General features: G+C 38.6%; 1 protein-coding gene across 1 annotated transcript in view; it reads right to left on the bottom strand.

Moving 5' to 3' along the window:
* Positions 1 to 12437: 12437 nt before the first annotated feature.
* Positions 12438 to 27766, bottom strand: part of Arhgap18 (Rho GTPase activating protein 18) — a 153259-nt gene continuing 137930 nt past the window's right edge. Inside the window, exons 13-15 of the mRNA XM_052169370.1 lie at positions 18135 to 18259; positions 14463 to 14524; positions 12438 to 13912 (exon numbers count right to left, since the gene is read on the bottom strand). Of these exons, the coding sequence (XP_052025330.1) occupies positions 13821 to 13912; positions 14463 to 14524; positions 18135 to 18259 (279 nt within the window). The 3' untranslated portion in view covers positions 12438 to 13820. The remainder of the gene's footprint in view (positions 13913 to 14462; positions 14525 to 18134; positions 18260 to 27766) is intronic.

Here is a 27766-nt window from a genome sequence, read left to right on the forward strand (position 1 = left end):
GAATTATCTCATGGTTATAGTTGATATATACATATAGAACCCATAAATACACAAAGGGGTTTATTTTATCTTTTAAGATTTATTTATTATATGTAAGTACTATGTGTAGTGAAACTTTACCAACTTTCTTGGTTTCAACAGCTCTTTGAGGAAGTTAAATTTTTATGTATAGAATTGCACCATCTGTAAACACGTAACATCATCTTTTCCAATTTTGACACCTTTTATTTCTTTGTCTTGTCTAATTACTCTTATTAAGAGTTCTAACATGTTATTTAACCAAAGTCATCAAACTGGGCATTCTTGTCTTGTTCTGGATGCTTCAGAACTGCCAGGGTGCTATTGTTTATGGGCTCTGAGGTAGTCCTATAAAGACTTTACTGTTTGGAGTTATGCTCCATCTGTATCTAATTTATTCAGTTTTATCAGATATGATATTGAGTATTATCAAATGCTTTTGTGCTTACTCAGATGTTCATACAGTTTTTGTCTTTATTATATCATGCTAACTATTATATTTATTTCATTGGTAAATGTTTAATCATCCTTAAGTCTCTAGGGGAGAATCCCCCTGTATCATTTTTTCCTATGTAATTTTGAACAGAGTTTGCTTGTATCCTGGGGAGAACGTTTACACACCAATTATCAGAGATATGGGTCTTTAGTTTTATGTGTTTGGTTTGATATTGGCTTAATGCTGGACCTTAAAATTCATTTAGTGGTAGTCATTAATTTTTCACTTTTGATATAGTTTGAGAATAATTAGAATAAATTCTTAAACTATCTTATAAAAATCAGGTATAAACCACTTGGATATTAGAGTTTCATTCAATGTTAAATAGTCAAATAATCACTATTTCTATTTTGTTACTATCCATCTGTTTATAATTTGTATGCCTTACTGATGTACTCTTGGTAGCTGGTAGATTGCCATGAATTTGTCCATCTGCTGAAGGGATTGTTCATACTAGTTTATGATCCATTGTGTTTTATAGTATGGGTCTCTCTTTTTTTTTTTTTTAATTTGGATAGTTGAGCTAAAAGCTTTTGAATTTTATCTCTTTCAAAGAACCAATTCTGCTGAATTGCTTTTGTTTGTTTTGATTACAATTTCCTTTATTATCCATCTTAGGCTTTCATTGCTGTGAATAGATGAATAGATGCTGTGACTTTGGCAACTCTTTTTTTTTTTTTTTTTTTTTTTTTTTTTTTTTTTGGATTTGGTTTTTCGAGACAGGGTTTCTCTGTGTGGCCCTGGCTGTCCTGAAACTCACTCTGTAGACCAGGCTGGCCTCGAACTCAGAAATCCACCTGCCTCTGCCTCCCAAGTGCTGGGATTAAAGGCGTGTGCCACCACTGCCTGGCAACTTTGGCAACTCTTATAAAGGCAAGCATTTAACTGAGGATAGCTTACATTTCAAAGGTTTAGTCCATTATCATCATGGCGGGAAGCATGCATGCAGGTAGACACAATGCTAGAGGAGTTCTAAGGAAGCAGCAGCATGGAGCCAGGAGTTCTAAATTTAGACCTGCAGGGAGCAGGAAGAGAGGGTGAACCAGTGGAACCTGGCTAGTTCTTCTGAAACTTCACCCCTTTGACACACTAACTCCAACAAGGCCACGCCCACTCCAACAAGGCCACGCCCACTCCAACAAGGCCACACCCACTCCAACAAGGTTGAACTTACTAATAGTGCCACTCCCTATGAGCCTGGGGCAGGGGGCTGCGCGCACAATTTCTCTTAAATCATACTTCCTTATACTAATTATGTAAGTCTGTAAAACACACCATCAGTTATTTATAACCTTTCTCTTTTATATATGCATTTATTACTATAATCTTTTCTTATAATATTGCTTTTGATATATCTGTTTAGAATACAGTTTATGTTATACTTAGTTTCCATTCAGTTCAGGAAGCATTAGCTATTTAGAAGCAAGACTGTCAATTTCCGTTTATGTATTTTCTAATTTATTTCTAGTGCTAATTCATGGTGGTAGGAGAAGACATAGCCTCTGATGTGGGATCTGAGAGAGCTGAAAGCTACAGCAGTACAGGACATAGGACAGTCCGGAAATGTGGGGAAGGTGCTGTGGGCTTGGGAAACACACCAGGTAAATGTGTGTAAAGGAAGAATGGGGATGGCGTTGACAGACTTCCCAGGGAGTGCCGTGGGAAGCTATCCCTTCAGAGAAGACCTGGGATTGTAGGGATGGTGAGGTGGGCCGGGAATTCACCAGTGAAAGCTAGGAGTTGAGTCGTACCTCCAGAACCTAGGCCTATAGTTTATTTTTTCTATTGATCCATTAATATCTATCTTTGAAACCATGATCGTTTTATTGCTGTGAATAAAAATGACCTTTGTTTATTCATTGCATTGGGAACTCTCTAACCGTATGATTGATGGTTCTATAAAAACTGTATTTGTAGTTAGATTTTGTTGTAAACATTTTATAAATCATTTTTAATATCCAAAAAACACACTACTCCTCCTCACTCCGGATGTCTGTGTTTTTACACTTGAGATGATAAGATACCTTCTCTGCAGTGAAATGACAAAGTAACTCCAGAGAATCTTTGTCTACGCACATCAATGATCAAAATTTCAGTATCACTTTTATGTCCACAAGCATATTGGAATGTTTTTAAATAAACCAGTTTAAATATCATCTGACTTCCCCAGGGAGAGGTAGCGTAAGGCTGTCTCAGGTTGAGAGGAAATTGGCTGAACTAAAAAAAAAATCTCATGCTGCTAACAATTACTACTATCAAGTAAGAAAACTATGAGGCTGGAGAGATGTCTCAGTGCTTATCATTCTATAAAAGTACTTAGTGCTATTACAGAGGACTCAGGTTCAATTTCCACCTGGTGGCCAACCGCCATCTTTAACTCAAATTCCAACAGATTTCACGCCCTCTTCTTGTCTCTCCAGTCTCTTGAATGCACATGGCAGAGATAAACTTCGTGCAGTCACACATCAGTATACTCATACATTTTAAGCCTCATGTTACAAAAAGTTACAGATGAGGTTTTCAAGATCAGACATCATACATTCTAAGTAAGCTTTCTACATTTTCTGTACAGTACCACCGTACTAGAATAGTATGGACTGAGTGGCTTAGATAACAAACATATATTTTAGTTCTGGGAAATAGGACGTCCATGACTAAAAGGTGTTAGATGACTCAGTCCTGGATCAAACTCTCTTATGGCCAAAGAGAACCACTCTTTCCTACCCTGTAGATAGCCTTTCTTTTGTGCATTTGCATGGAGAGACTATTCTTTTGTCACATGACCAGCACACTAATCCTACAATGTTCCCTGAGCATATCTAACCACCTTTACCACTCAAAAGTCCCATTTCCAAATACCATAGTTCTGGGTATTTGTTCTTTAAAAAAATACATTAGGAGAAGTCATACTCATTCCTTAACATCTTCATTAAATAAGTAGTTTTCACTTAAAAATGCCTCCAACATTTTTCAAAATAAAATTTTAGAGAAAAAAATGAACTATTTAAAGTCCAATTAGAGGAAATACTCTCAACAGTAATTGTGAAGCCATTGACATTGGGAATTCATTGAGTCATGTGAGTCATGTAACAGCTAGATCTGTCACACAAATACTCACTAAATGTTCAGACAGGATAAACGTAAACATCCTAAATACAATTTTTGTGCTTCTCCATTAGTAACATATAATGAATATAAAGAGATAACATTTTAAAAAGATTTATTTTATGTATATGAATGCTCTATTTACATGTATACCTGCTTGCCAGAAGAGGGCATCAGATCACATTATAGATGGTTGTAAGACACAATGTAGTTGCTGGGAATTGAACATAGAACCTCTGGAAGAGCAGCCTTTCCTCTCAATTGCTAAGCCATCTCTCTAGCCAAGATAACATCTTTTATAACTGTACTACAATAAACATATGAGATGTGATTAGCTTAGGTATCTATAAAATGTAACTTAAAACTGCAAAGTATCATTTCTTTAAACATAAAATTAATGAATATAAATAAAACAAGGGAATATTAGATATAACTCAATGACTCTTAATGGAAATATTAATTAATATGTGGACAATATATGCAATGAGACCTTCAAATATTTTTCTCTTCTCAGTCATCACTGAATGGTATGAATCTTAGAAACTAAAAAAAAAATTCATGATCATAATATCCAGCTAGCAGATCATTACAAAATTCAGTTTGTTTCAAACTATGCAGCCCCAAAACTAGATTATAAATAACTGTAATCAAACCACCGTGACTTCTGTCACATAATGAATATTCAAATGATTGAAAAAGTATGTACTGCTACTGTAACTATAGTATTTTATTCCAATTTATAGTCATGCACAAAATGCCTTCTGTGTGTTTATACATATGTTGACATATATACATATATATGAGAATAAAATAATATTGGATTTATTAAAACTAAATAATGTCTACACAGTGGAAATTAGAGGAGAATATACTTAAAATATTCAGTAAGAACCTGTTTGTGATAAAATTGAAATTTTGGGTAACTATAAAAATTTGATGCAATTTTTGTTTCATTGACATCAACATATATTTTGAATAGAAAGAAAAATAACTTTTTCATATAGTGGAATTCATTACTTTTGAATGACCTAATGAGGTGGAAGTATGAAATCCCAAGTAAAAGAATTATGCAAACATTCTTATCAATTAGGTTTCAATCATTTAAAAACATTTTATTAAATCACTGTGGTGTATTTATTCTCCTTGAAATATAATAAAGTCTTAGTTTTAGAAATTGTAAGAGGCATCCTAAGAATAAAATGTTTAGCTCTCTTTGAAAAGTTTGCAAGGTGACTATAATGAGTATGTCTTGGTTTTCAACTTAACTACCTCTAGAATGAACTAAAACCCCAAAATAGATGGGCACACCTGTGAGGAATTTTTGCTTTATAATTTGATGTGGAAAGATTGCAGATCTTTGAGGGGAAAAGACACATGTTTAGTCCAGACCTTCTGAGCAGGGAATCACATCACTAATCTGGGCTCCTTTGTATGCTGGAAGCCTACAGAGGAGATGGAAGAAGCAAGCTCTTGTTCTTGGCCCCCTCAATAGCTCTACATTCCTTTACCAACATTAAAACCTGCTTCTTCAAGATTCAGGCTTATAACAAGACCAACTGAGACACCCAATCTTCTGCCGTGAACAGCTATTAGATTTCTTGGACCTTCCATTCAGAGGTAGGCACTTTTGGATTAGCTGGACCACAGCCTGTAAGTCTTTCTAATAAACCATATCTCTATTTCTATCTCTATCTCTATATATACATACATATAGGGATAAATAGCTATAGATAAATTGAAAGAGAGAAAGAAAGAGAAAAAGAGAGAAAGAAACAGAGAACAATAGATGATGATGATGATAGATAGATAGATAGATAGATAGATAGATATAGATAGATTCATTCATTCATTCATTTGTTCTATAAGTTCTGTTACTCCAGAAAACCCTGACTACTACAGTGACATATCTTAGGTGGAGGTTAAGTGAAAACATTTAAAGAGCAGAATTCTAGAGCATATAGTGAATTTCAACAATTAAACATGGGAACCAAAGCTTTGTAGAACAATTGTTTTCATCCTTGTTTGGAGTGGCATCAGAATTTACCTAGTGTGTGTTCCCTAGACTTTACTAAATAAACTAAAATGTGCCAAGAAACAACCCTTAGTACAATATAAGGACACCAAAGACAGAATAGAATCTCCAATGAGGGATTTTTTAATTTAAATTTTTTATTGTTTTTAATTTGCTTACAAAGTATGATGTTTCCCTGTGGGCTTTCATACATATTTCATTTCAGTTAGTCTCTCTCCTCTGCCTCCTCATCCCTCTGCCCTCTTCTCCATTATGCTGTTTGCCCCCAGCACAAAGAGGTGGTAACATGAAATATGCATTAGTACATCTGCGTGATCCACCCTTACTAAAGACCAACTCCCAAATAAGCACAGTTTAGAACCATTTAATTTAAACTTGGAAATCCACTTAAATGTAAAATGTCATGAAAGTAAAATGTAAATGAGTGATCTCTTATGATTTGGCAAAATCTTGGAATTCATTCTCATATTTGGCACAATTTTCTTTAAAAGTTATTTGCGCATATGGAGTAGTTGAGGTGGAACAGTGCTTGTCTAGCATGAACAATGACTTGCTTCACCAGCAGCACATGAGCCTGGCGTGGTGTTCCACACTTAAACTCAAAGGACTTGGAGGTGGAGACAAGAGGTTTTGAGATTCAAGGTCACCCTCCACTATACAGTTATGACTATAAGAGACACCATCTTTTTATAAAAAATCACTTTAAGTACTACTTTGGAGAGGAGGCCTTCATTAAAACATGAATTAACTAAATGCAGAGATACAGTCCATCCAAATGCTAGAAAAAGCCAACATAAAAACTATTTTCATATGATATGCAAAATATCAAAGAATTCTCCCCCAAAAGAGCCTCATTTCCACTGTGTCCCATCCAGCAATCACACCTAAGTTCCTGTCTTCCAGTTCCTCCCTGCATCTTGCTCTATAGTAAGACATTGGTTCCCATCAGCCCCAAGTACCCTAGGCCTACTGTAGAAGATTCACCCTAAATTCTAGCTCTAATACTTCCAGCTCAATTCTTGTCTTACTGCTTTCCTAATTTCCGGGCACAGGCAGTTGATTCCTTTGTTGAACCTGTTATTCTGGGCATCTCTAAGTTTTACTTCTGTCATATTATTATGGTTTCAAGATAGTGCTTAGGTGTCTCTTGCCTCCCCCCCCCCACACACACTTTTATTATTGCACCCAGCAAATATTATCTTAATTACATCTTTCAAAAAATACTTCTTGAAAGATACCACCTTTTTCAACCTTTGCCCACCCCTCACCTCAAGCGTTACACATTATTTTCTCTCTCTCTGCATCTTTTTTTCTATTTCCTCCCTCCATCTTTCAATCCTTTCATCTCCAATCAGTATCTCACTCTAGTCTGAGATTGGTTGAAAAACAGCATCCTTCATTCTCAGCGTCACTGCACCCCGTCTCACCTGGAGCCTGTGGAATGGCCCAGACTCTTGATTCTAACCATACAATATCATCCTTCCTCACTCTCACTATCTACTATAGCAGGTCTAATTATCAGTCTCATTCTTTTGGGCCTGATCTAATCTTTCACATTACAAATGGTTTGGAAGCCTATATACTCATGTCCCTGTTATCATTTATGTAGCTGCTATCATCCTCTCTTTAAGTTCTCAGTGTATTTTATCTTACAGTTGGTTATACACGCATCCGCCTTCATCAAGCAGTCTATTTGTAAAGAATGCATTCACCATGGCTCCAATCCACAAGTCAAAGCGAAATTTCCCTATGGAAATGCATCATGCAATTGCTTTTTACATTACCACAATATGACCACAGTATAATATATAGTAAACATATGTAGCATATAATATATAGTAAACAGCAAAATGTATGGAGGGAGAAAAGAATGGCAGAAAGGAAAACATGACAGCCATTGTTTCCTTAATCAGTAACATTGCAATATTGTTTAAAGAACTTAGTACCTTAAGTAAGGCACTATCTAGTGTACCTAATAATTCCTTAATTCTTTATGCTTCAGAATCCAACATGTTGTTCTCGAGAGATTGAGGCAGAAAAATCCTGAGTTCAAAACAACATGGGATACACAATATCACCTCCATCTCCAATAAACAAGCAAGATCATAAAAAGTCCTAGGCATGTTTCTTAGCAGTAGAATGGCCTGAGTAATTCTAGGGGCCAAAGTAAATAGCAAATGAAATAATGCATGATAGCTTCTTCCCTGTCAAAATAAAGACGAGGGTAAAAATAAATGAAGCATGATCTACGACATGATTCAAGACTCTTGTACCAAAAGAAATATATTGTGTCTGAGTCATGTTCTTGGACTGTTCTGCCAAACTACATGATACAAGCAGGCAAAGGGGAGATAGACAAAATTCCCCCCTTCCTCCTCCACACACCTTTGTGTACCTGTAGCACAGCTGCAGGAAGGTGAGAAAAAAGTTAATGTTAATTGCAGAAGTTCCAAGAATTATGCCAGGGTCGCTCTCATCATGAAGCTCTCTGTAAGGGAGGTGCCTTGTTCTCAGTGGCTGCTGCTTGGAAGGGAAGATGACCTGAGCACAAAGGACATGAAAGCTCTCATGTTGTCAGGGTTATAGGAGATGCAGGAGAACACAGAGCTGAATAGGTGAAAGGTGGTGGGGAGCTAGACATCAAAAGCAGGATAAACAGGAGTGGAGACTCCCCCTGAAGTATGTCTGAGCTGCTTTAGTTGAGAAATAGACTTAAAAGCTCAGGATAAAAGCCTTGTTAGACAAAGCCAATGTCTTGGATTCAGGTACAAGCACCTCGAGGGTCTTTCCTCATAGCCAATCGCTTTCGCTCATCCTAGGTGCCGATGTATGTGAAAATAACCTGAGTCCCTTCAAAGAAACCTTAAAGAGTTAAGGAAATGGTCACAATAGGGGAAAGGTTTCTCTCACTTCCTGATACCTCCTTCTGATCAGAAGTAGGCTGTTCCACACAATACTTGTTGTCACCGTCAAAAGAGAAAGTAATGCCAAGTACAGATTCCAGGTTGAGGGGCCGGAGGAAATGGAAAGGAAATGATGTGTATTGTATATAAGTATGGAATTTGAGAGGCCATTGGCCCACAAAAGCCAGGAGAGCAAATTGGGATCTTAGTCAACGTGAGAGCTGACACAAGATGCCCAATGTCCTCCTAGGCATAGCAAGTACAAAAATAAAATAAAATAAAATAAAATAAAATAAAATAAAATAAAATAAAATAAAATAAAATAAAAAGATAAGATATAGGTTTGCTTTATTTCAGTGCTATCAGGTCTGGCATGATGGAAGAGAACTCTGACCCTCTGGCAATTCTCATTGTAAATGAAACAAACCCCCTTCACCGTTGGCCTGGGCTCATATGAAGTGGAGAAAAAAGATGTTCTATCCAACTGACAATGGCACCAGTCTTCAAGGAAGATGTGGTACTACAGACTCCCAGTAAAATGGGTTAGCCTTTGACCTATAGCCTTGAGCAAGATGAAGGGGAGGAATGTAATCCTTAAGTATCTCTGGTAAGAAGTGATTCCTAATGTGGAGAAAGTAATATTCATAAGAGATACTGTGAGTATTACCTAACAGGAGGACAATACTCTTCTCAATATAATTGCTACCCAAGTCCCTGATTCTTTGTTTATTCTAATCTGGTGTTAATGTCTATTATACCTCTGCTCTATGTCAAGGGGAAACAAAGATCACTCACATGATATGTGAGAATTCTCATGGTACAGTTCTGATATTAATCATAATAACCACTATAATAAAAATACTGTCGCCGGACGGTGGTGGCGCATGCCTGTAATCCCAGCACTCTGGGAGGCAGAGGCAGGCGGATTTCTGAGTTCGAGGCTAGCCTGGTCTACAGAGTGAGTTCCAGAACAGCCAGGGTTATACAGAGAACCCCTGTCTCAGAAAAAAAAAATCCAAAAAAAAAAATACTGTCATTTATTGACCATGTTACTAGATAAGTATGCTGCCAAGTTCTTGAGACAGACATATTCTAATAAGCTATCAAAAATTGAATATTCTCATTAACTCCACAGAACAAAAAATGAAGTGCAGGTAAGAAATGTGCCCAAAGTCACACTAAAATAGTTCATATTGTCTCCTGAAACTATGACAGCTTTCCTCAAAACTTCAACACTTCAACTAGACAGAATGCCTCCCTCTGAAGTTAGTCCCACTTACAGGTTTTTGTATGCAGCAATAGAACACCTTATGGGAATTTAGCACTGCTATAATCAATATTTTCAACTCTTCATCAAGATCAACAGAGGTAAATCCCAATCTTAACTCATTTGAGCTACAAGAAGGATCTGATATGACTTTGGTACCTTTCGGTGACTTCTCACACACTATAATCTCTTACTTGTGGGGGTGTTTCTGATAATTTTTTGCTTCATTCATTTCTAAGACTTTAACACCATTTCCTAGGGCCCCATTTCCTATTTTCTCTGTAAAAATCTACACTCCCTCCCTTGACCTCAGCTCTTGAGATTGGAAATTCTTGTCTCCTGCTGGAGAGCCCAAGGGCTCTGCCTTCTCTGTGAAGAGTAAGCATGAGGTACCATCTCTTCACAGCTATAGCTTTGGCCAAGAGTGTATTCTTCCTGACTGTTCTGGCGGGAGCAATGATGAAACTGTATACTTACAGTTGCAGCCTAACCCAAGCGCACAATCTTGAAACCGCCCCCGCAGTTCCCTCTCTGGCCTTTGCTTTATTTCTCTGGACCTGAGTCCACTCCAGCGACACTGTTGACAAAGCACATTCCTAGGGTGGACCTCGGTCCTAAATGTTCCCTTTGTTTAAAATGGCATCCTAACTATTCACCAGAAAAACCTCCTCTTTGTCCAAGTCTTTGTTTAGTTCTAACTACTCAAGGAGACCACTCGTTTCAGGCCTCCATAGGCAGCCTTGTCCTACTGGCCCTTGGCCTCTTTATACCTCTGCTGTCCCCAACACCTTTCCTTAGACTCTGTAGCTCTATTCAATTATTTTCTTTATTACTTTTCTCCATTATTAAAATTTGACTCCAACAGGATCAATACCTGTGATTATTTTGTCTACTGAGGACTCTTGAGGGCACAGCCTACTTCACTCACACACACACACACACACACACACACACACGCACACACACACACATATATATATGTATCCATCCAGTAAATATTTGTTGAATGAAGAAACATGTATATACTATGGGATATAGAAACACAGCTCTCCTATTTCTGAGCTTCCTTTCTGGTTTGCCTCACAACACTTTTGCTTAAACAAGGTATTACTAAAAGTTTAGTTCTGGGTCTGATATACCTGTCACATATTCATTCAACAGATTAAGAGCTAAAGCAGACAAGTCCATTAAACACACACACACACACACCTCTGATGTTAATTATTCTTACAGTTTTGGAATGAGTAACTGAAACAGGGCCCTACGGTGTCATCATCTAACTGCTATAGGTGCCTGGCACTGAGTTGCGGTAACTTAAGTATGAATGCCTGTTCATGTCTAAAACGGCTTTCTTTGGATTCAAAGGAATCTCTGCCCAATACTGCCACCTACTGGCAAGCAGGTGGGAAACCAGGACAACCACAGAGTGTAAACCAGTTCTACAAACTTGAGAAAACAATGGACTTTTCCCAGAGAGGGTCAACAAGGAATTTTTATCAACCCCCCATAACTACACTGAGTCCAGGCTGCACAAGTGAAAGAAGATGGCAAGGACTATAATTACCTTGAAGGACTATGCCAATGAGTGAGGTGGCCAAGCAGGAAGGCAAGAGGAGGACAATGGGAACAGGAAGTTCTGCTGACAGGTGGCAGGGTCAACTCGGACTCTTACAGAGTTCTCATCAGCAACAAGAGCTCCAGGATCTGAGACTCAAAGCAACTGTGCTTGTTTTCACAGTACTGTCCCTTCCTTAGCCAAACAGATGTTCACTGAAAATTAAAAATTTCTCATATATATATATTGTTATGCAGCAAATGAATATACTCTATATACTATATATATATATATATGTGTGTGTGTGTGTGTGTGTGTGTGTCTCACAGTAAAATTATTTGCATTAATGGTAGGACATGTACCAAGTAGAAGCAAATATATGTATGTATGTATATAATATATATGAAGTAGATGTATGTGTGTGTATACAAATATATTGCATTATGTATATGATATGTGTGTATATGTATGTATGTTGTTTACATACCAGGTTCAGTGCCAGTGAATTCAGACCATGAGTTCAAGGAATGGCTGAGAATAAAACAGCCTATTTTCCCCATCAAAGCCTGGGAACTCTTCTTCCAGCCCACCCGGACTGGCAGGCAGTGTGCTAATAATCATTTGACACATGTTCTACAAACATTTCTTTACATCACGATCCTGACTCTTGGCCTTATGTAGTCTCTGAAAAGCACTAACTCTTTCAAGCACATATATTTTCTTCAGAATTGTTCATTGTTTGCATTAAATAATCAATTAAAAATTGTTACGCAGCAAATGAATATACTCTATTAATAAAAAATAGGTTAAAATATGTTTTGAAAGCTCTAACGGATAGATATTTATATAAGGGTCTACAGGAGAAGAAACCTAAAAAAAAAAAAATTAGAGTTTTCTCAAACGCCTTCTGAATTTAAAATCTGCACAAGAACATAGAACCAATAAAGATTGTAGTAAACAGGACTTAATTACATTGAAAATAGACTTAATTTAAATAATTTAAACAGACAAACATAGACTCATGAACATGCCCCTATAAAAGTAATAATTCCAAGAGAAGATTGTTTAGAAAAAGTTGTTTAATTATAAAATTTCTTTAAATACAAAAAGCGATGGCACGAATCCCCGTGGCGTAGCTGAAGCGCGAATTCCCGGTGTTACCAAAGCACCCAGGCACAGACTGTTACCAAGAGTCCATGGATGCCCAACACTTCCGTGTTCTCATGAATAGCATTTTTCTTCCGCTCTGCGGATGAAAACTAAGAACTATGAAAAGTGTCATGGACACGTCAGTGCCTCATCTACTCATGCCGCCTTTCATCAAAGACACTCTACCCTTATAAAACAGTGAACATTGTTCTTAATTCATCTCTCTTATTAACAGGAGAGGTCTGTGTTCCGCCACAGCATGGTCTGAGCACGGAAAGCCCTGGGGATAATACTTTCCACAGCATCTAAACAAACTGACTCAGATTCTTTAAAATACACACACAGGCAAAACCTTGTTCACATAAACGACTGTCACACCCTGAAGAGTCATTCTGGCAGGAGGGAAAGTGGAATTCTACAATGTATTCTCCAATTGTTCCAGGTTGTACTATTATGGTATGTATAATGTTGCCAGGTAATTTGATACGTGACTTTTCAGATTCTATCTGAAAGAGTGTTACACATACAAAGTGATCTGGCTTTTCCCATTGTGCTCATAGGTGACTCAGTCTATGTGGCTCCATATTGTTTCTCCTGAGTGTTTAAACATTTAATTCTTTGGTGATAATTAGAAGGGGCTTTGTGCACGTAAGTCTGATAAGCTCAGAAAAACAACTGCCTGCATTGTTTAGACAGATGATCCGAAGCCATGAATACTAACATTTTGTGGTAACAAGAATACTGCTGAGTTATCTTTGCCTTCATAGCTTTCCATACCTGCTATTAACTATCTCTTTCTGGTTAAAAAGCAAATTTTATTAAGGGAAGGTAAATAGGGAAAGGTAAGAAAGTGGAGAAAACATTCTTAAAATATAATTAACCCAAACTCTATTGGTAAATCTATTAGTAAAGAGTATTTAATCTACTGGGGACATTACTAGGTTTCCCAAATAAGCACTTGCCCACTATGAGCAAAGTTCTTGTTCAATACCTAGTACCAAAAATTAAAAAAAAAAAAGGTGGTGGAGAAATTATTTCATACAAAAGAAAGCTGTCACATATGAACACATTTTAAAGTTTGTATAAACAGGATAATTATACCCCCTTTTTCTTACTCCAAAAATATTTGTTTTCTAACAATAACAACAATTGTGGAAGCCACAAAAAATTATAATTTTAACGTTTGAGGATGTCACTTTGTAATAATTGGGTACAGCTGAATAGTTAAGAAACCTGCTACTTTTAATAACACTCTTGACCCAGCAAGAATGATGATGTGTCCTCAGGGTAGTTGTCTACACGGGCTTGGATTTTATGACCCACTCGGCATTCGGGTTGAGTTGGTACAAGTCCTTCATGTACGTATCATCATCGAGGCAACGTTCACCTGTGAATGAGATGTGGCATCAGTTAACACAGTGAGCTGAACCATAAAACTATACCAGTGGCTTAAGAGCTTAGATTTGAAAACCTTTATCTCTCACTTGTCGTGGTTTCCCATGACAACATTCAAAAGAATAGCCCAGGCATTGAGAAAGTCAGTTGGGTAGTCTAATCATTCTCTGTCAGAATCAGATTAAATTAAGATGCAAAAAATGCTTTGTGTGATGGACTTTAAAGGCTTCATTAAAACCATCCCCAAATTTATTAAATATAGCAATCATTTTTAATCCAACCAAGAAACTGGAGTAATTTCCAAGACCTAACAGTGAAAGGAACAGTCAAATGAGCAAAGGAAGAGTTCGAATGACTATGTAAACAGAAGGAACTCAGAAAAAGGCCCGAGGAATAATGGTCAGTCCACTCAACAAACCCTTATCAACCAGCAACTGTCTACGGCTTGCTATGATTACTTTCAAATATAGTAACATTTTTATTCCACAGATATAAATATCACCCATTGGCAATATCACCACATAGAATGAAATTGTGCTTACCAATATTTCCTCCAATCTCATACAAGAAAACTTCTCCTTTCTGAAGTGTCTGGGCAACCCCACTATCAGGGACAAAACAAACTGATTAGTTACATCACCACACAGCTTGCAGATAAATATGTTTAACAGGCTGGGAAACTCTGGCCAGCAAAGAAAATTCATAACTCAGATATACTACAGTTATACACTTTTATATTTTTCCCATTGTTAAATGTGCCCAACAGGTAATAAAAGTGTCACACTTGGAAATGAAATAAATAGAATCAGATATCTAAAGGCAAAGGGATAAATCAGTATCTATTGTAAACACCAAAATCCCAATATAACATTGGTATTGCATGATTATTAATATGATTATCTGTTCCTGTATAGGCCAAGGTTCTCAGTTTTCTCACTGTGCTTAATATTCATGATGAGATTGTGTAAGAGGACAGTAGCAGTGTACAAGATGATCACAAGCAATTGAGACCTGACCCATAGTTTGGCCATGCAAACTGAAGGTGTGACCACCCATACAGTGCACAAGTAAGCACTTGGGACTTGATTCCTTCAGTGTGCTGTTTACAAATTTACATTCTTCAAAGAATATACTTTCCCAACCTACCATAAAAAGCTGTTGACTTCACATAGTATATCCACTAATGGGAACCTCTCACTACTCCATAACTGCACATGAGTTTTGGTTTTACATGTCAGTTACAAAAATAAACATTCCCGAAATATTAAGTGCACACATACACAAAAATCTTCTAATTCAGTGATTTTTCTAATTAACCTGGTAAGACTTCATATTTCTAGGAGGAAGCTGTAGAATTTTCTTTGAAAATTCACTGTGGTTGATGGATTAGGTGATCAGAGAAGTTGTGGGTTTGCAAAAGGTCCAGAGGAAAGTTCTAAAGAGATAGCTCAGCAGTTAAGAACATTGCTTATCCTTGCAGAAGACTGGGGTTCAATTCCCAGCACCCACAAGGTGACTTAGAACCATTTCCATGGAATCACATACCTTCTGTGGACCCACTATAGACACACACACAATATAGACACACTCAAAACACCCATACACATAAGTGTTTCAAGCCTAGAGGAAATACATCAAGTAAGCAGAAAGAAAATGAGCAAGTCTCACTCTGCTGGGGCTATGAGGACTTCTTAGCATATGCTCGACTTTTCTTAGCACTTCATGGTTCTCTGGTCATCCCCTCTTCTCCTCCCAGCACATGCCCCCTGCATCTACCTGCCCAGGGCTGTGTCCACACTGACGCTTACATTTCTACCTTGCATACTAACCAACAGTCACACTCTGATTTCAACCAAGAGTTACTGTGGCTAGAAAAACCCCAAAGGAATATTACAAAAGACTTGATTTTTAAGAACCTAGTCCAATATTGCTCTCAGAGTCTCAAGTGTCTACACAGTTCTTTCACTTTCCAGAAAGCTTAAATAAATTTTCTGGCATTTAATAGCTTTCATATAAGACTAACAAATTCATAGCAAAATGAGAGGCATCAATATTTTACCAAAAACTGACCAGTGAATAGCCAATTTTTTGTAATTTTTGATCTGATGTATGCTCGTTTGTTGTTTGGGCTGAGATAGATACACAGGGGATAGTGAAGGAAAGTGAGCTAGCTCCCAAACAGGTGGGATATAAATGGGGAAAAGTACAGATTAGAGGAAAAGACACAGTACAGACGTTTACTGAGCACTGCTTAAGCCATGACTAATATATAACATGGTGTCTTAGTTAGGGTTTTACTGCTGTGAACAGACACCATGACCAAGACAAGTCTTATAAAGGACAACATTTAATTGGGGCTGGCTTACAGGTTCAGAGGAAGGCTGCTAGCAGAACACTGGCTTACAGGCAGCTAGGATGAGGGTCTTATAGCCCACACCCACAGTGACTCACATATTCCAACAGGGACATACCTTCTAATAGTGCCACTCCCTGGGCCAAGCATATACAAACCATCACAGCATGCATTTGAATATATGGACTAGTGTTTCTGGTTGTACCCAAAGTATTAAATCACAGTTGAACACATTGTACAACTTCAAGAGGACTTACAATTAGAACATATAAATGGGGAGGATGAACAGTCCTTGGAGCTTGTAGGAGGCTCCTGTCTCAAGTCATCCAGATCTTCAGAAACACATTCTTGGGAGGGGAGGAGGGAAAAAGCCCATGGAGGAAAGAAAGGTCAAAGGTGGGGACGAGAGAGGGAGCTAGTTGACTTAATTGTAGCAAAGACACCCAAGGGAGAAAAGATCAATCTAAGAAATTCCAAATGCATCCAGCCACTAATTCTGAGATATTCAACTTAAGGCTTTAATACCAGTGTGACTCCCAAAGACTTGTGTGGGATGAGTTTAGGGGCTGCCTCTGTGAACAAAATATAGGTTCATGTTTGATCTGGGGCAAATACGTTCCCTGGCTAAACTCCTATCAATGAAATAGAAGGAATGATGGTATTTGCTGCAGACTTCCATTGCAAGGAAGTTGGCACTGGTCTGCAGGGTGCTGAGTGACTGCCCAGAAGTTCTCATGTCACTTCATGACATCTATGAGCTATGGAGGTCCATCCATTCTTCCAACTTATACAATGGGGAATGGGTGGTTGTCTTAAAGTTTCTACTCCTTTTAACACCTAACAGAGTCTCAAGAGTACAAATACTAACATAAAGTGCTATGTTGATTCTTCAGAGGCATCAGCACACAACCTGACTGAAGCTCCCCATTGTTAGAATGACCAACAAAAGACTAAGAGTTTTAGTACTTACATTTAGATGCTAACACTCTGGATTTCTTTCAAGAATTTTAGATTAAAATTCTTGGTTGGTAAGATGGCTCAGTGGGTAAGGAGTTTTCACAAGCCTTGTGACCTGAGTTTAGCTCTTAGACCCAAGTCAGGGAAGAAAGAGAGAATGGACTCCACAAATTTGCACACACACACACATTTATAAAATAGAATTTTAATTTCATAGAAAAAATAGAAATGTCACTAAAGGTGACTTAAGCCACAATTAAAATATTTGAATATGAAAAGCTATAGGACCTCTCAAAATCAAGACAGGTTGAATGGAAACCACACAGACTATAATGTATACAGTAAGGAGGAGGAGCTTTCTAAGAACTAGTATCTCCCCTAGTGCAAAGAAGGACACGTCCTCCCCGAATGAAGACAGCTTGTTCACTCCTAACTTCAGACCTCAGGGGACTGGGGGTCCTTTGCAATCCCCCGAGCTCTCAGTTTTCAAATTGGAACATTTCTTTCTTATTCATTAGATTTCATAGAGAAACTTACATCTTCATTTTCATCTTGCTGCATCCTAATTAGCAATCTTTGTAACAGCCTACAAACAGTAATTAACCTCCAACCAAGTGCTCTGGAAAGACAGACTAGTAGTTTCATTTGCCAAGCTCATTGTAGGCAAATGGTGAAGGGCTGCTCACACAGTCTGTGTAGAACAACTTCAAGTCTACCTCTTTGACTCTTCTTTCCAAGGGTCTAATTGTCAACTCTGCTCTGCTGTTAATATGGTAAGACACACACACACACACACACACACTGACGTGGAAGAAAGAGGAGAAGAGGGGGAGGGAGGGAAAGAGAGATAATATATAAATATAAAAATGAGTTATCCCACAGAATAATTAAAACAGGCCTCTACCTTTCTTGGCTGAGAAACCTGGCAAGAACATCACTGGCTCTTAGTTCTTCCGTTAGCTGTATTGCCATGGAAACTTTTGAAAGATGGGGAGCTTGCACTCGAATCACTCCCTGAGGAACGTCAGCCTGCAAAGCAATAATGACACTGGAGTGGAGCTGACAGCAGCTGGAACACGTAACTGTACAATGCATTGTATGGTAAGTGTGCTTAACTACGACTCAGTTAACTCCACCGCATAAAACCTTAACTACTGTATAATGTAATTTGCTAAATTACATCAAACCTCAAATATCCTCTTAATGGTGATCGGGGAACTTTATAATGCCTGTGCAGTAATGCTTAATTATTTTTAAAGATGTAAAGAATGACAGCCATAGCCATTACTGCCATATTAAGTGCTGATTTCTGAGGGTTGTCTACCGGAGAGCGCTTCCTCATGTAGCAATTTATGAAATTGAATCAGAAAGAAGCCACTTGGTGCTGTGCCTATGTGTGCTTTAACAAAACCTTCCCACCCAGTATCAAAATTTCCTCTATTTTTTATTTTTTATGTCCCTGGGTAGGAAAGAGAAATAGACTTGCCTGAAGCATTTGCTTCCCACTTGGTTAATAAGTTTATTATACTTTTGACTCAGGAGAACCAATTCGAAGCCCTCTGTCTTTGGATGTACAGGACATTTTATGTATTTAGAGATACCAGTGAAGCATTTTGAGGTTTGTAATACCAGAACCTCAGCTATGGCATTCAAAATAATAGGCTTAATTAATTCCTAAATGGTTTTTTGCTAAAATAAACACTAATTTATTATTTATAACCATATGTCTTAAACAGATTTGAGAACAGCATGCTCAAATTATGTTTAGATATGATTCCTTAAATATTACACATACTCTACTTAATTCAGCCAAAGTTTACAAGCATCTAATGAGTACTATGTTAGGTCTACTTACCTGCCAGATAGCAAAGATACACACCCTTTAGCATACATTAGTTCTGTGCCTATTAAATGGATATAGTCTTGAGTTCCTCTTGGTTTTAATCATGAAGCATAAACATATTACAGATGCCATGAATGTCTTTGGAAATTAAATGAAAGTATTCTTTTAGAACTAGGCAGAATAAAAAAGCATATGCCCCCAAACCATTTAAAATTGGTTCGCACTAACAGGAAAAACTTCATATTGAAATGGCAGACAAAAGAAAATCGCTGCAGAAGAATGCCCAGCAAGCATGGGTACCAACCACCAGGTGCAACCGCATGCAGAGTCTCAATGCCCTTCCATCTTGCAAGTGTTGATCTTGACGTCTCCTTTCCAGGATATGTAATCTGTACCAAGTGCCCCAGTGTACTGTGACCTTGACATGACCCTGCCCCCTCTGGAAAGCCCGCTTTGCATTGTAACAAGGAGACAGACTTCTTTCATCCGTAGCATGCTGGAAAATGAGCTCCTTTCAACAGTAGATGGAACGTTTCCTGTGGAGTGTGATGTGATGCAGTGTGGGGTGTGTGTGTGTGTGTGTGTGTGTATGTGTTATATGTTCCTTTCTGAGCAGGAATTAAGGATGACTAACCAACCCATAGACTGCAGGACCTTCCTCCCTGAGATTACTCTCTCACTCTTTTCCTACCCTGAACATTCCACACGATGCCTTAGTCGCAGCTACCTGTTTCTGTCACAGGAATCGGAAGACAATAAGCTGATACCAACAACTGGAATGTTGGAGTGAAAACTATAATTGAGACACTCGAAATGCTGAGGGTATATTCACAACCCCCTGTTCACCTTGTCCACACAGTGACATAAATGAACAGTGGTACTTGGAATTAATTATCCATCCTCACTATTACTCTGCTCATGGCCCCGATTTTGGAAAACCAGGGTTTGTATACAACTGTGTACTTATTATGATGTCAACATTAGGAAATCCTGGTTAATTTGCAGTACCAACTCTATTTAAATTTGCTTCATAAAAGTAATAACAAAAGACAGTTCTGTCCATAGTCACCTTTTACCCAGCCCCAGGGAATGAACATGTATTGTTCATGGCAAAATTAACAGGCCAACACTTCAGGTGACTAAGATAAAGTTCCATATTCAGAAGGTCTACAGTGAATCCTTTTCAAACCAAAATGAACTAGAAATAATAATATCTTGTCATGAAGAGCTCAACGGGATGGCACCCTCAGCAGCTACTTACCTTTCTTCCCATTATTCCCTGTGGTTCACTTTCTTGTTTGGAGAAAAAAAAAATCTAATCTGGTTGTTCCTAAGCCCTGTGGTTATATATCAAACAAGCCTGTTCGAAGGCTCATTTAAAACACTTCAGACTCCAAAGAAACTACCTACTCCACCAGGACTCACAGAATCAAAGGAAAAAATTACTTGCTATTTTCATCAAAAACAATGGAATAATGACAGTAACATTTTTCTCTAACAAGATATATCAGCATACATCTATTTCTTTTCAGTTTTTATTGGTTATTTTACATTTGCATTTCACATGCTGTCCTCCTTCCTGGTTTCCTTCCACAAACACCCTATCCCACCCCTCCATGTCCCCTACTTCTATGAGGGTGCTTTCCCACCCACACCCCCACATCCACCTCACCGCCCTAGCAACCCTATGCTGGGGCATAAGACCTTCATAGGACCAAGGCCATCCTCTATTACAAATGCAGCTGGAGCCATGGGGCCTCCCATATGTATACTTTGGTTGGTGGCTTAGTCCCTGGGAGCTCAGGGGGTACTGGTAGGTTGAACTGTTCTTCCTATGAGGCTGCAAACCCCTTCAAATCCTTCAGTCTTTGCCCTAACTTCTTCATTGGGGTCTCTATGCTCGGCCCAATGTTTGGCTGTGTGCATCCACATCTGTACTGGTCAGGCTCTGGCTTAGCCTCTCAGGGGACAATTTTACCAGGCTCCTGTCAGCAAGTGCTTCTTGACATCAGCAATAGTGTCTGAGTTTGGTGTCTACAGATGGGATGGATCCCTACGTGGGGCAGACTCTGGATGGCCTTTCCTTCAGTCTCTGCTCCACTCTGTCCCTGCATTTCCCTTTGAGAGGAGAAATTCTGGATTATTATTTTTGAGGTGGGTGACCACATCCTTCAACTGAGCGGCCATGCCTATCCACTGAATATGGTCTCTACCGGTTGCATCTCTCCTTGTTGGTTATTTTTGGGTAATGTCCTCCCTTCTGGGTCCTGGGAACCTCTTGAGTCCCTGGCATCTGAGACTTTCGAGTGGCTACTCTCAGTCCCCCTCCCACACTGCTACACATCTCCTTTCAAATTCCTGATCATCTAAACTTATCCCCCATCTCTTAGACAATCTGTTCTAAGTCCATTTCAGTTCATAACTTCCATTTCTTTCACTGTGTCTCTGTTTCTGTTTCCATGATCTGTCCATTGGTGAGAGAGTATGTAGTAACCTTCCCCATCTTTTTTGGTAACTTTTGGTTGAAAGTCTATTTTATTGGATAGTAGAATGGCTACTCCAGCTTATTTCTTGGTACCATTTGCCTGGAAAACACTTTTCCAGCCTTTTGAGGTAGTGTCTGTTTTGTCACTGAAATGTATTTCCTGTATGCAGCAAAATGTTGGGTCCTGTTTATGCATTCAGCCTTTAGTTTGTCTTTTTATTGGAAAATTGAATCCATTGGTGTTGAAAGCTATTAAGGACCAATGATTGTTGCTTCCTGTTATTTTTGTTATTAGAGGTGGAATTATGCTTGTGTGGTTCTCTTCTTTTGAGTTTGTTGTAAGATTAATTTCTTGCTTTTTCTTGGGTATAGTTTCTCTCCTTGTGTTGGATTTTTCCTTCTATTATCCTCTGTAGGGCCAGATTGGTGAAAAGATACTGTTTAAATTTGGTTTTGTCATGGAATTATCTTGGTTTCTCCCTCTATGGTAATTAAGAGTTTTGCTGGGTATAGTAGGGTGGGCTGGCGTTTTTGTTCTCTTAGGATTTGTATAACATCTGTCCAAGATCTTCTGGCTTTCATAGTCTCTGTTGAAAAGTCTGGTATAATTCTGATAGGTCTGCCTTTATATGCTACTTGACCTTTTTCCCTTACTGCTTTTAATAAATCTTGTTTTGTGCATTTGTTATTTTGATTATTAGGTGACAGGAGGACTTTCTGTTCTGGTCCAGTTTATTTGGAGTTCTGTAGGCTTCTCTATGTTTATGGGCATCTCTTCTTTAGGTTAAGGAAAATTTTTCTATAATTTTGTTGAAGACATTTCCCTTTGAGTTGGGAATCTTCACTTTCCTCTATACCTATAATTTCTTTTCATTCAGTCTTTTCATTTCTTAAATGTTTTAAGTTAGGAGCTTTTTGGTTTTTTTATTTTCTTTGACTGTTGTGCCAATGTTTTCTGTGGTATCTTCTGCCTGAAATTCTTTCTTCTATCTCTTGCTTTCTGTTGGTGATGCTTGCATCTACGACTCCTGATTTCTTTCCAAGGTTTTCCATCTCCAGGGCTGTCTTCCTTTGTGGTTTCTTTAATGTTTCTATTTCCAGTTTTAGACCCTGGACAGTTTGGTTCAATTCCTTCACCTGTTTATGTTTTCCTGCGATTCATGTGTTTCCTCTTCCACTTGTTTCAAGGGCTTCTATCTGTTTACCTTTGTTCTCCTGTATTTCTTTAAGGGAGTTATTTATGTCCTTCTTAAAGTCCTCTATAATATTCATGAGATGGGATTTTAGATCTGAATCTTGCTTTTCAGGTGTGTTGGAGTATCCAGGGTGAACTGGGAGGGAGGTGGGAGAACTAGGTTCTGATGTTGTCAAGTAGCATTGGTTTCTGTTGCTATGGTCTTGTGCTTAGTTCTCACTGCTGTTGCTGTCTCTGACTGGAGCCTGTCCCTCTTGTGATCCTAGTTGTGTCAGAACTCCAGGGAGTCCAGCTGTCTCCGTGATTCTGTGATTCTGGGATCCTGGGATCCTGAGATCCTAGGTGTAGCAGAACTCCTGGGAGTCAAGCTGCATCTGGAATCCTGAGATCCTGGTATGTCTGAGCTCCTAGAAGTCAAGCTTTCTCTGGGTGTTACAGGAGTGGGTGGGGAGACAGAGCCCTGGGTCTGCTCTGGGCTCAGGTGTAAACCAGAAGAAACCCATGCCTATGGCTGAGTGGGGATTCCTGCTTCCCTGGTTCCTCTTGGGGTCCCAGTAATGCCAGGTTTTGGGGACAGATATTGTAGCCTCAACTGTGATCTTCGGTGTGTCAGATCTCGTGGGAGTCGAGCTTCCTCTTGGTATTGTAGGAGTGGGTTGGGAGACAGCACCCCAGGTCCCTTCAGGGATCAGTGGAAACTGGAAGGAACCCCTGACTCTGGCAGGGTAGGGGGTTCCTGCATCCCTGGATCTCAAGGGTCCCAGGAACTCTGGGTGCTGGAGCAGATGCTGTGGCCTCACCTTTGATCCTGGGTATCAGTATACATTTTCTTAATGGTTAAAAAAATGTATGCACTTTATTGAAGATTAAGACACCCAATTGCCCCCTGTCGCTTTGTATTTCTCCCTATATTCTGCAAAGACAAAAAGGGACAGAATTGCAGAAAAGGAAATTAACGGTGCTATAAAAGGTAAATTCAGCAATTTACTTCTGCAGAAAGCCATGGAGAGTCCAAGGCTTCCAGCAGTAGCTTGTGCTTGCTTGATGAGTACCCTCTCTTTTCCTGAGATAGCCCTACAAAAACTGAAGACCTTTACTAATGTGGCTCACATCATAGACTCTCAAAATGAGCTTAGGAAGTGTGGTCTTGGAGAAAGCAATGTACTGAGCTTCAGTGAGGTATCAGAAATTCTAAGAGAGTACCACCTTTCACAATCTCATAGACGTTTAGAAGTAAGAGTTTCAAAAACCTGCTTCTGAAGGTATGCCATAATTTTCAAGTATACACGTAATGTAAGCAAATTGTCATGTTACACACATATATGGCACCAGAGTTGACTTTTACTAATTGGGGTGGGTCACATGGACATTCTACAACAGACTCCTTATAACTGTGGATAATATCATCTCCTATATTTTTCACCCACTACTAAGGAATAAAGTTAAGCCAACTTGAATTTAAAGCTAACCCTTCCCAAACTAGGCACTGTAGAAAGGTTGTCTCATCACATTTAGTGAATACTTTAATGCCCAAGCTACTAGGCCACATGGTACTTTCTCAGGTTATCTTTTGACATTTCCAGCAACTAGGTAGCTTGCCACAAAAGAAGATGTGTTATATCTAAGACAGAAGCAAGCCTCTACTTATTTAATGGATTCTAATTAAGTGTTCCACTTCCCCTCACAATACAAAAACTGAGAATGACTCAGTGTGAAGCAGCCTTTGCAGAAATGTACAGAGTAGATAGAAAAGATGAAAATCACTAAGATGTTTTTGGAAAGCTTTTGCTGAGTGTATTATCAAGCGATGGCAAGTGATATTTATATATAGATGATAAACAATAAATGATACCAAAGATCTCACTTAAATGGTATATGGCAGACTCAATTAAACTCCAGAGTCACACTGCATCCAATACAAATGATATTAGTATACTAATTACATTGAGCTGCCAAGCTTTGAAAAGACACTGTGCCTGATCAGCAAGCCAAACAAAATGTTCTCACATATGACATAATAGCAGTTAAAGCTATACACAGAATAAACTTTGTGACCTTCACATTTCATGGCTGTGATAGATATTCTTGGTGACAACTCAACTACATCTGGAATTAACTAAAATCCAAGTAGTTGGATATAGCTCTGAGGGATTTTTTATCTTAATTAAATCACTTGAAGTGGGAAGACCCATTTTTAAACTTTATGAAACATTCATGTTTTATCTGGGTCAAACCTTCTATTCGAAGCCTACATTAAAAAAAAATATGAAAAACAGTGGCTTCCCGTATTTGCCTGCTCACCCTTGTTCTTACTGAAACATCCATTCCTTCACTGGAATTCAAGCCTACTTCTTCAGAATTCTGAAATATACTGAAGACAAGATAAGAAAGCCAGACTGGTGAACTGAACAACTACTGTATTCTTGGGCCTTCTGTTGGTAGATAACCATTGTTGGACTAGCTGGATCACCGTCTGAAAAGCATTCAAATAAATACCCTTTATACACAGACAGACAAGACAGACAGACTGACTGACATAAATTCTGTTCCTCTAGAGAACCATCACTAATACAGATTTTGGGGCCAGAAGTGGTTCTAGAGAAACAAAAGTATGATGATTGTTTATGTATCTGGAATACATAAACTTGCCAACACCTATGGTTACTGAAGCCTCTTGTAGAAGCTTGGAGAATACTAGAAGCCCATGGTGTGAACTATTTTACAAATATAAAGCGACAACTGTCATGTGATTATCCTGATTCACCAGCTGTTAAAGGCAATGGATTGGTGACTATATACAACACTTTTGACAGTTTCTGGGGAAACAAAGAAACAGGAGATGATGGGCGATTGCTCCTAGCATCATTGAATGAACTGACAAAGAAAAAGAATGACCTCTGTGATAAAATTAGCCCACTTCTAGCATCTCAGAGTATGGTGAAGGACAATAAACTCAGCCACAAAATTGATCATCTCTGATGCATATAAACAGTGCAGAGGTTTCTAATGGGCCCTAGAAGAGAATCTTGTCTCTAGCAACACAGAGCTAAAGTTACAGAAAATCAAACCGAAGCTCTCCTTATAATGTTGGATGAATTACAGTGAAAATTCAAGTCCCAGCCTCAGAGAGCACCAGCAGTTAAAGTGAGGGCATTAATTGCAAAGAATGGGATCCTCTGACTAGGGATGGAGATGGGTAGGAAGATTCTATTGAAGCCAAGAACTTTTAACCCTCAGATTCTCAATGGATGATCTCACTGGTGGAAGTAGTCTCTCCACCATCAGTAGATATATTCCTACCCCAACACACTGAAATATCACCTTTTCCACTTTTGACAGAAAAAAATTAATTCTTAATTTTTTGCTAAATCAGCAGTGACTTTCTCAGATGGAGATACCAGGATGTCCCTTGGGGCCAACCAACAGTTGCTTTTAGACTTGTATCCAGACTTAAGGCTGAACAGGTTCCTAGAGGGGAGATAAAAAGTGTAGTTCATGAGGAATTCACTATACTTCTAAGGAGCTTAATCAAGCAGAAGTCTGGGAAATATGGCCGGGAATGGATTCTATGGGTGTGTGATAATAGCAGAGAGAACATAAAACTGGATACAGCTGAGTTTATTGATATGGGTACATGGATGAGAGACTCTAGACTTAATATGGATACTTACTTTAAAAAAAATGTGTTAAAAGTTTGTTTGAATGGTTGACTGAAACATTTGTCAAAAGATGGTCTTCTAAACAAGATGAAGGGATTTGAAGGCTCAGGGAAACTGCAATGCTAGAGTAAATGTAACACCTAATTCTCCACAATGGAAAGGCCCAGAAGACATGTTCTTTACTAATCATATAAGAAGCAAAATGTTGAAAAGGTCAAAAACACAATTGAAGAGGTATTTTGTGCCCCTTCTCCATGTGCCAGACCTTAGGGTTGGAGAAATGGCTGCTCAGTTGGAAAAATCAAATGCAAAGGCCTTAATTGGGCTCTGCAGTAGAAGGAACCATGTGGCAGCACTGAATCACCAAAGCCAAAGTGATGGTAGTTATTGTAATGGGCAGCATAGATAAAGCAATGTCCATGATGGCCTAATCCATAATGATCCAAAGGTGTAGAATATGGAGAGACATTCCTTCTAAGGTAAAGAATAAGTTATTGTACCTGACATCTCCCCCACCAAGAAAGAAGCTCATTTAGTGAGTCTATTTGGAGTCTGGAGACAGCCCATTCATCACTCGGGTGTGTTACTTGGGCCCATACACCAAGTGACTCAGAAAGCTGCTAGCTTTGTGTGGGGCCTAGAACAGAAGAAGGCTCTTCAGTGGGTCCAGGCTACTACACAGGTTGCTCTACCTTCTGCAGACATAATAGTATTTCGAGTAACAGTTGCAGATAGAAATGCTTTTTGGTACCTTTGGCAGTCCCTGATATACAAATCACAGAAGAGACTTTGGGGATTTTGAAGCAAGTTATCTACAGATCACTATTTTCCCTTTGAAAAACAGCCCTTGGTTAGCTATAGGGGCTTAATGGAAACTACAGGTTTGACAATGGGCCATAGTTACCATGTAACCTGAGCTGATCAGAATGATCTGGGAGAATTTTCTGCCTCATCAAGCCATAAAGTAGAAAATGCACACCAGCAATCTATAATCAATTATATATGTATATACAGTATATTAGCAAAATATATATTTTAGCAAGTATATTATATCAATTATATATATATATATATTACGGCTATATATCTTCCATTTGGTACATACATACATACATACATACATACGTACATACATACATACATATGTACACACACACACACATACCAATGATTGGGCCCAAGCTGATCCTGAAAGTACAAGCAAGTTACATGAAGAAGTTGCCCAAATGCCTATGGTTTCTACTATTACACGGCTATCTGTGGCTAGGCATGTACCTACAGCCTCATGAGGTGAACCCTATGATTAGTTGACTGAGAAAGACAAGACTCTGGCCTGGTTTACTGATGATTCTAC

This window comes from Apodemus sylvaticus, chromosome 23 (assembly GCF_947179515.1).
Source record: "Apodemus sylvaticus chromosome 23, mApoSyl1.1, whole genome shotgun sequence".
NCBI lineage: Eukaryota > Metazoa > Chordata > Mammalia > Rodentia > Muridae > Apodemus > Apodemus sylvaticus.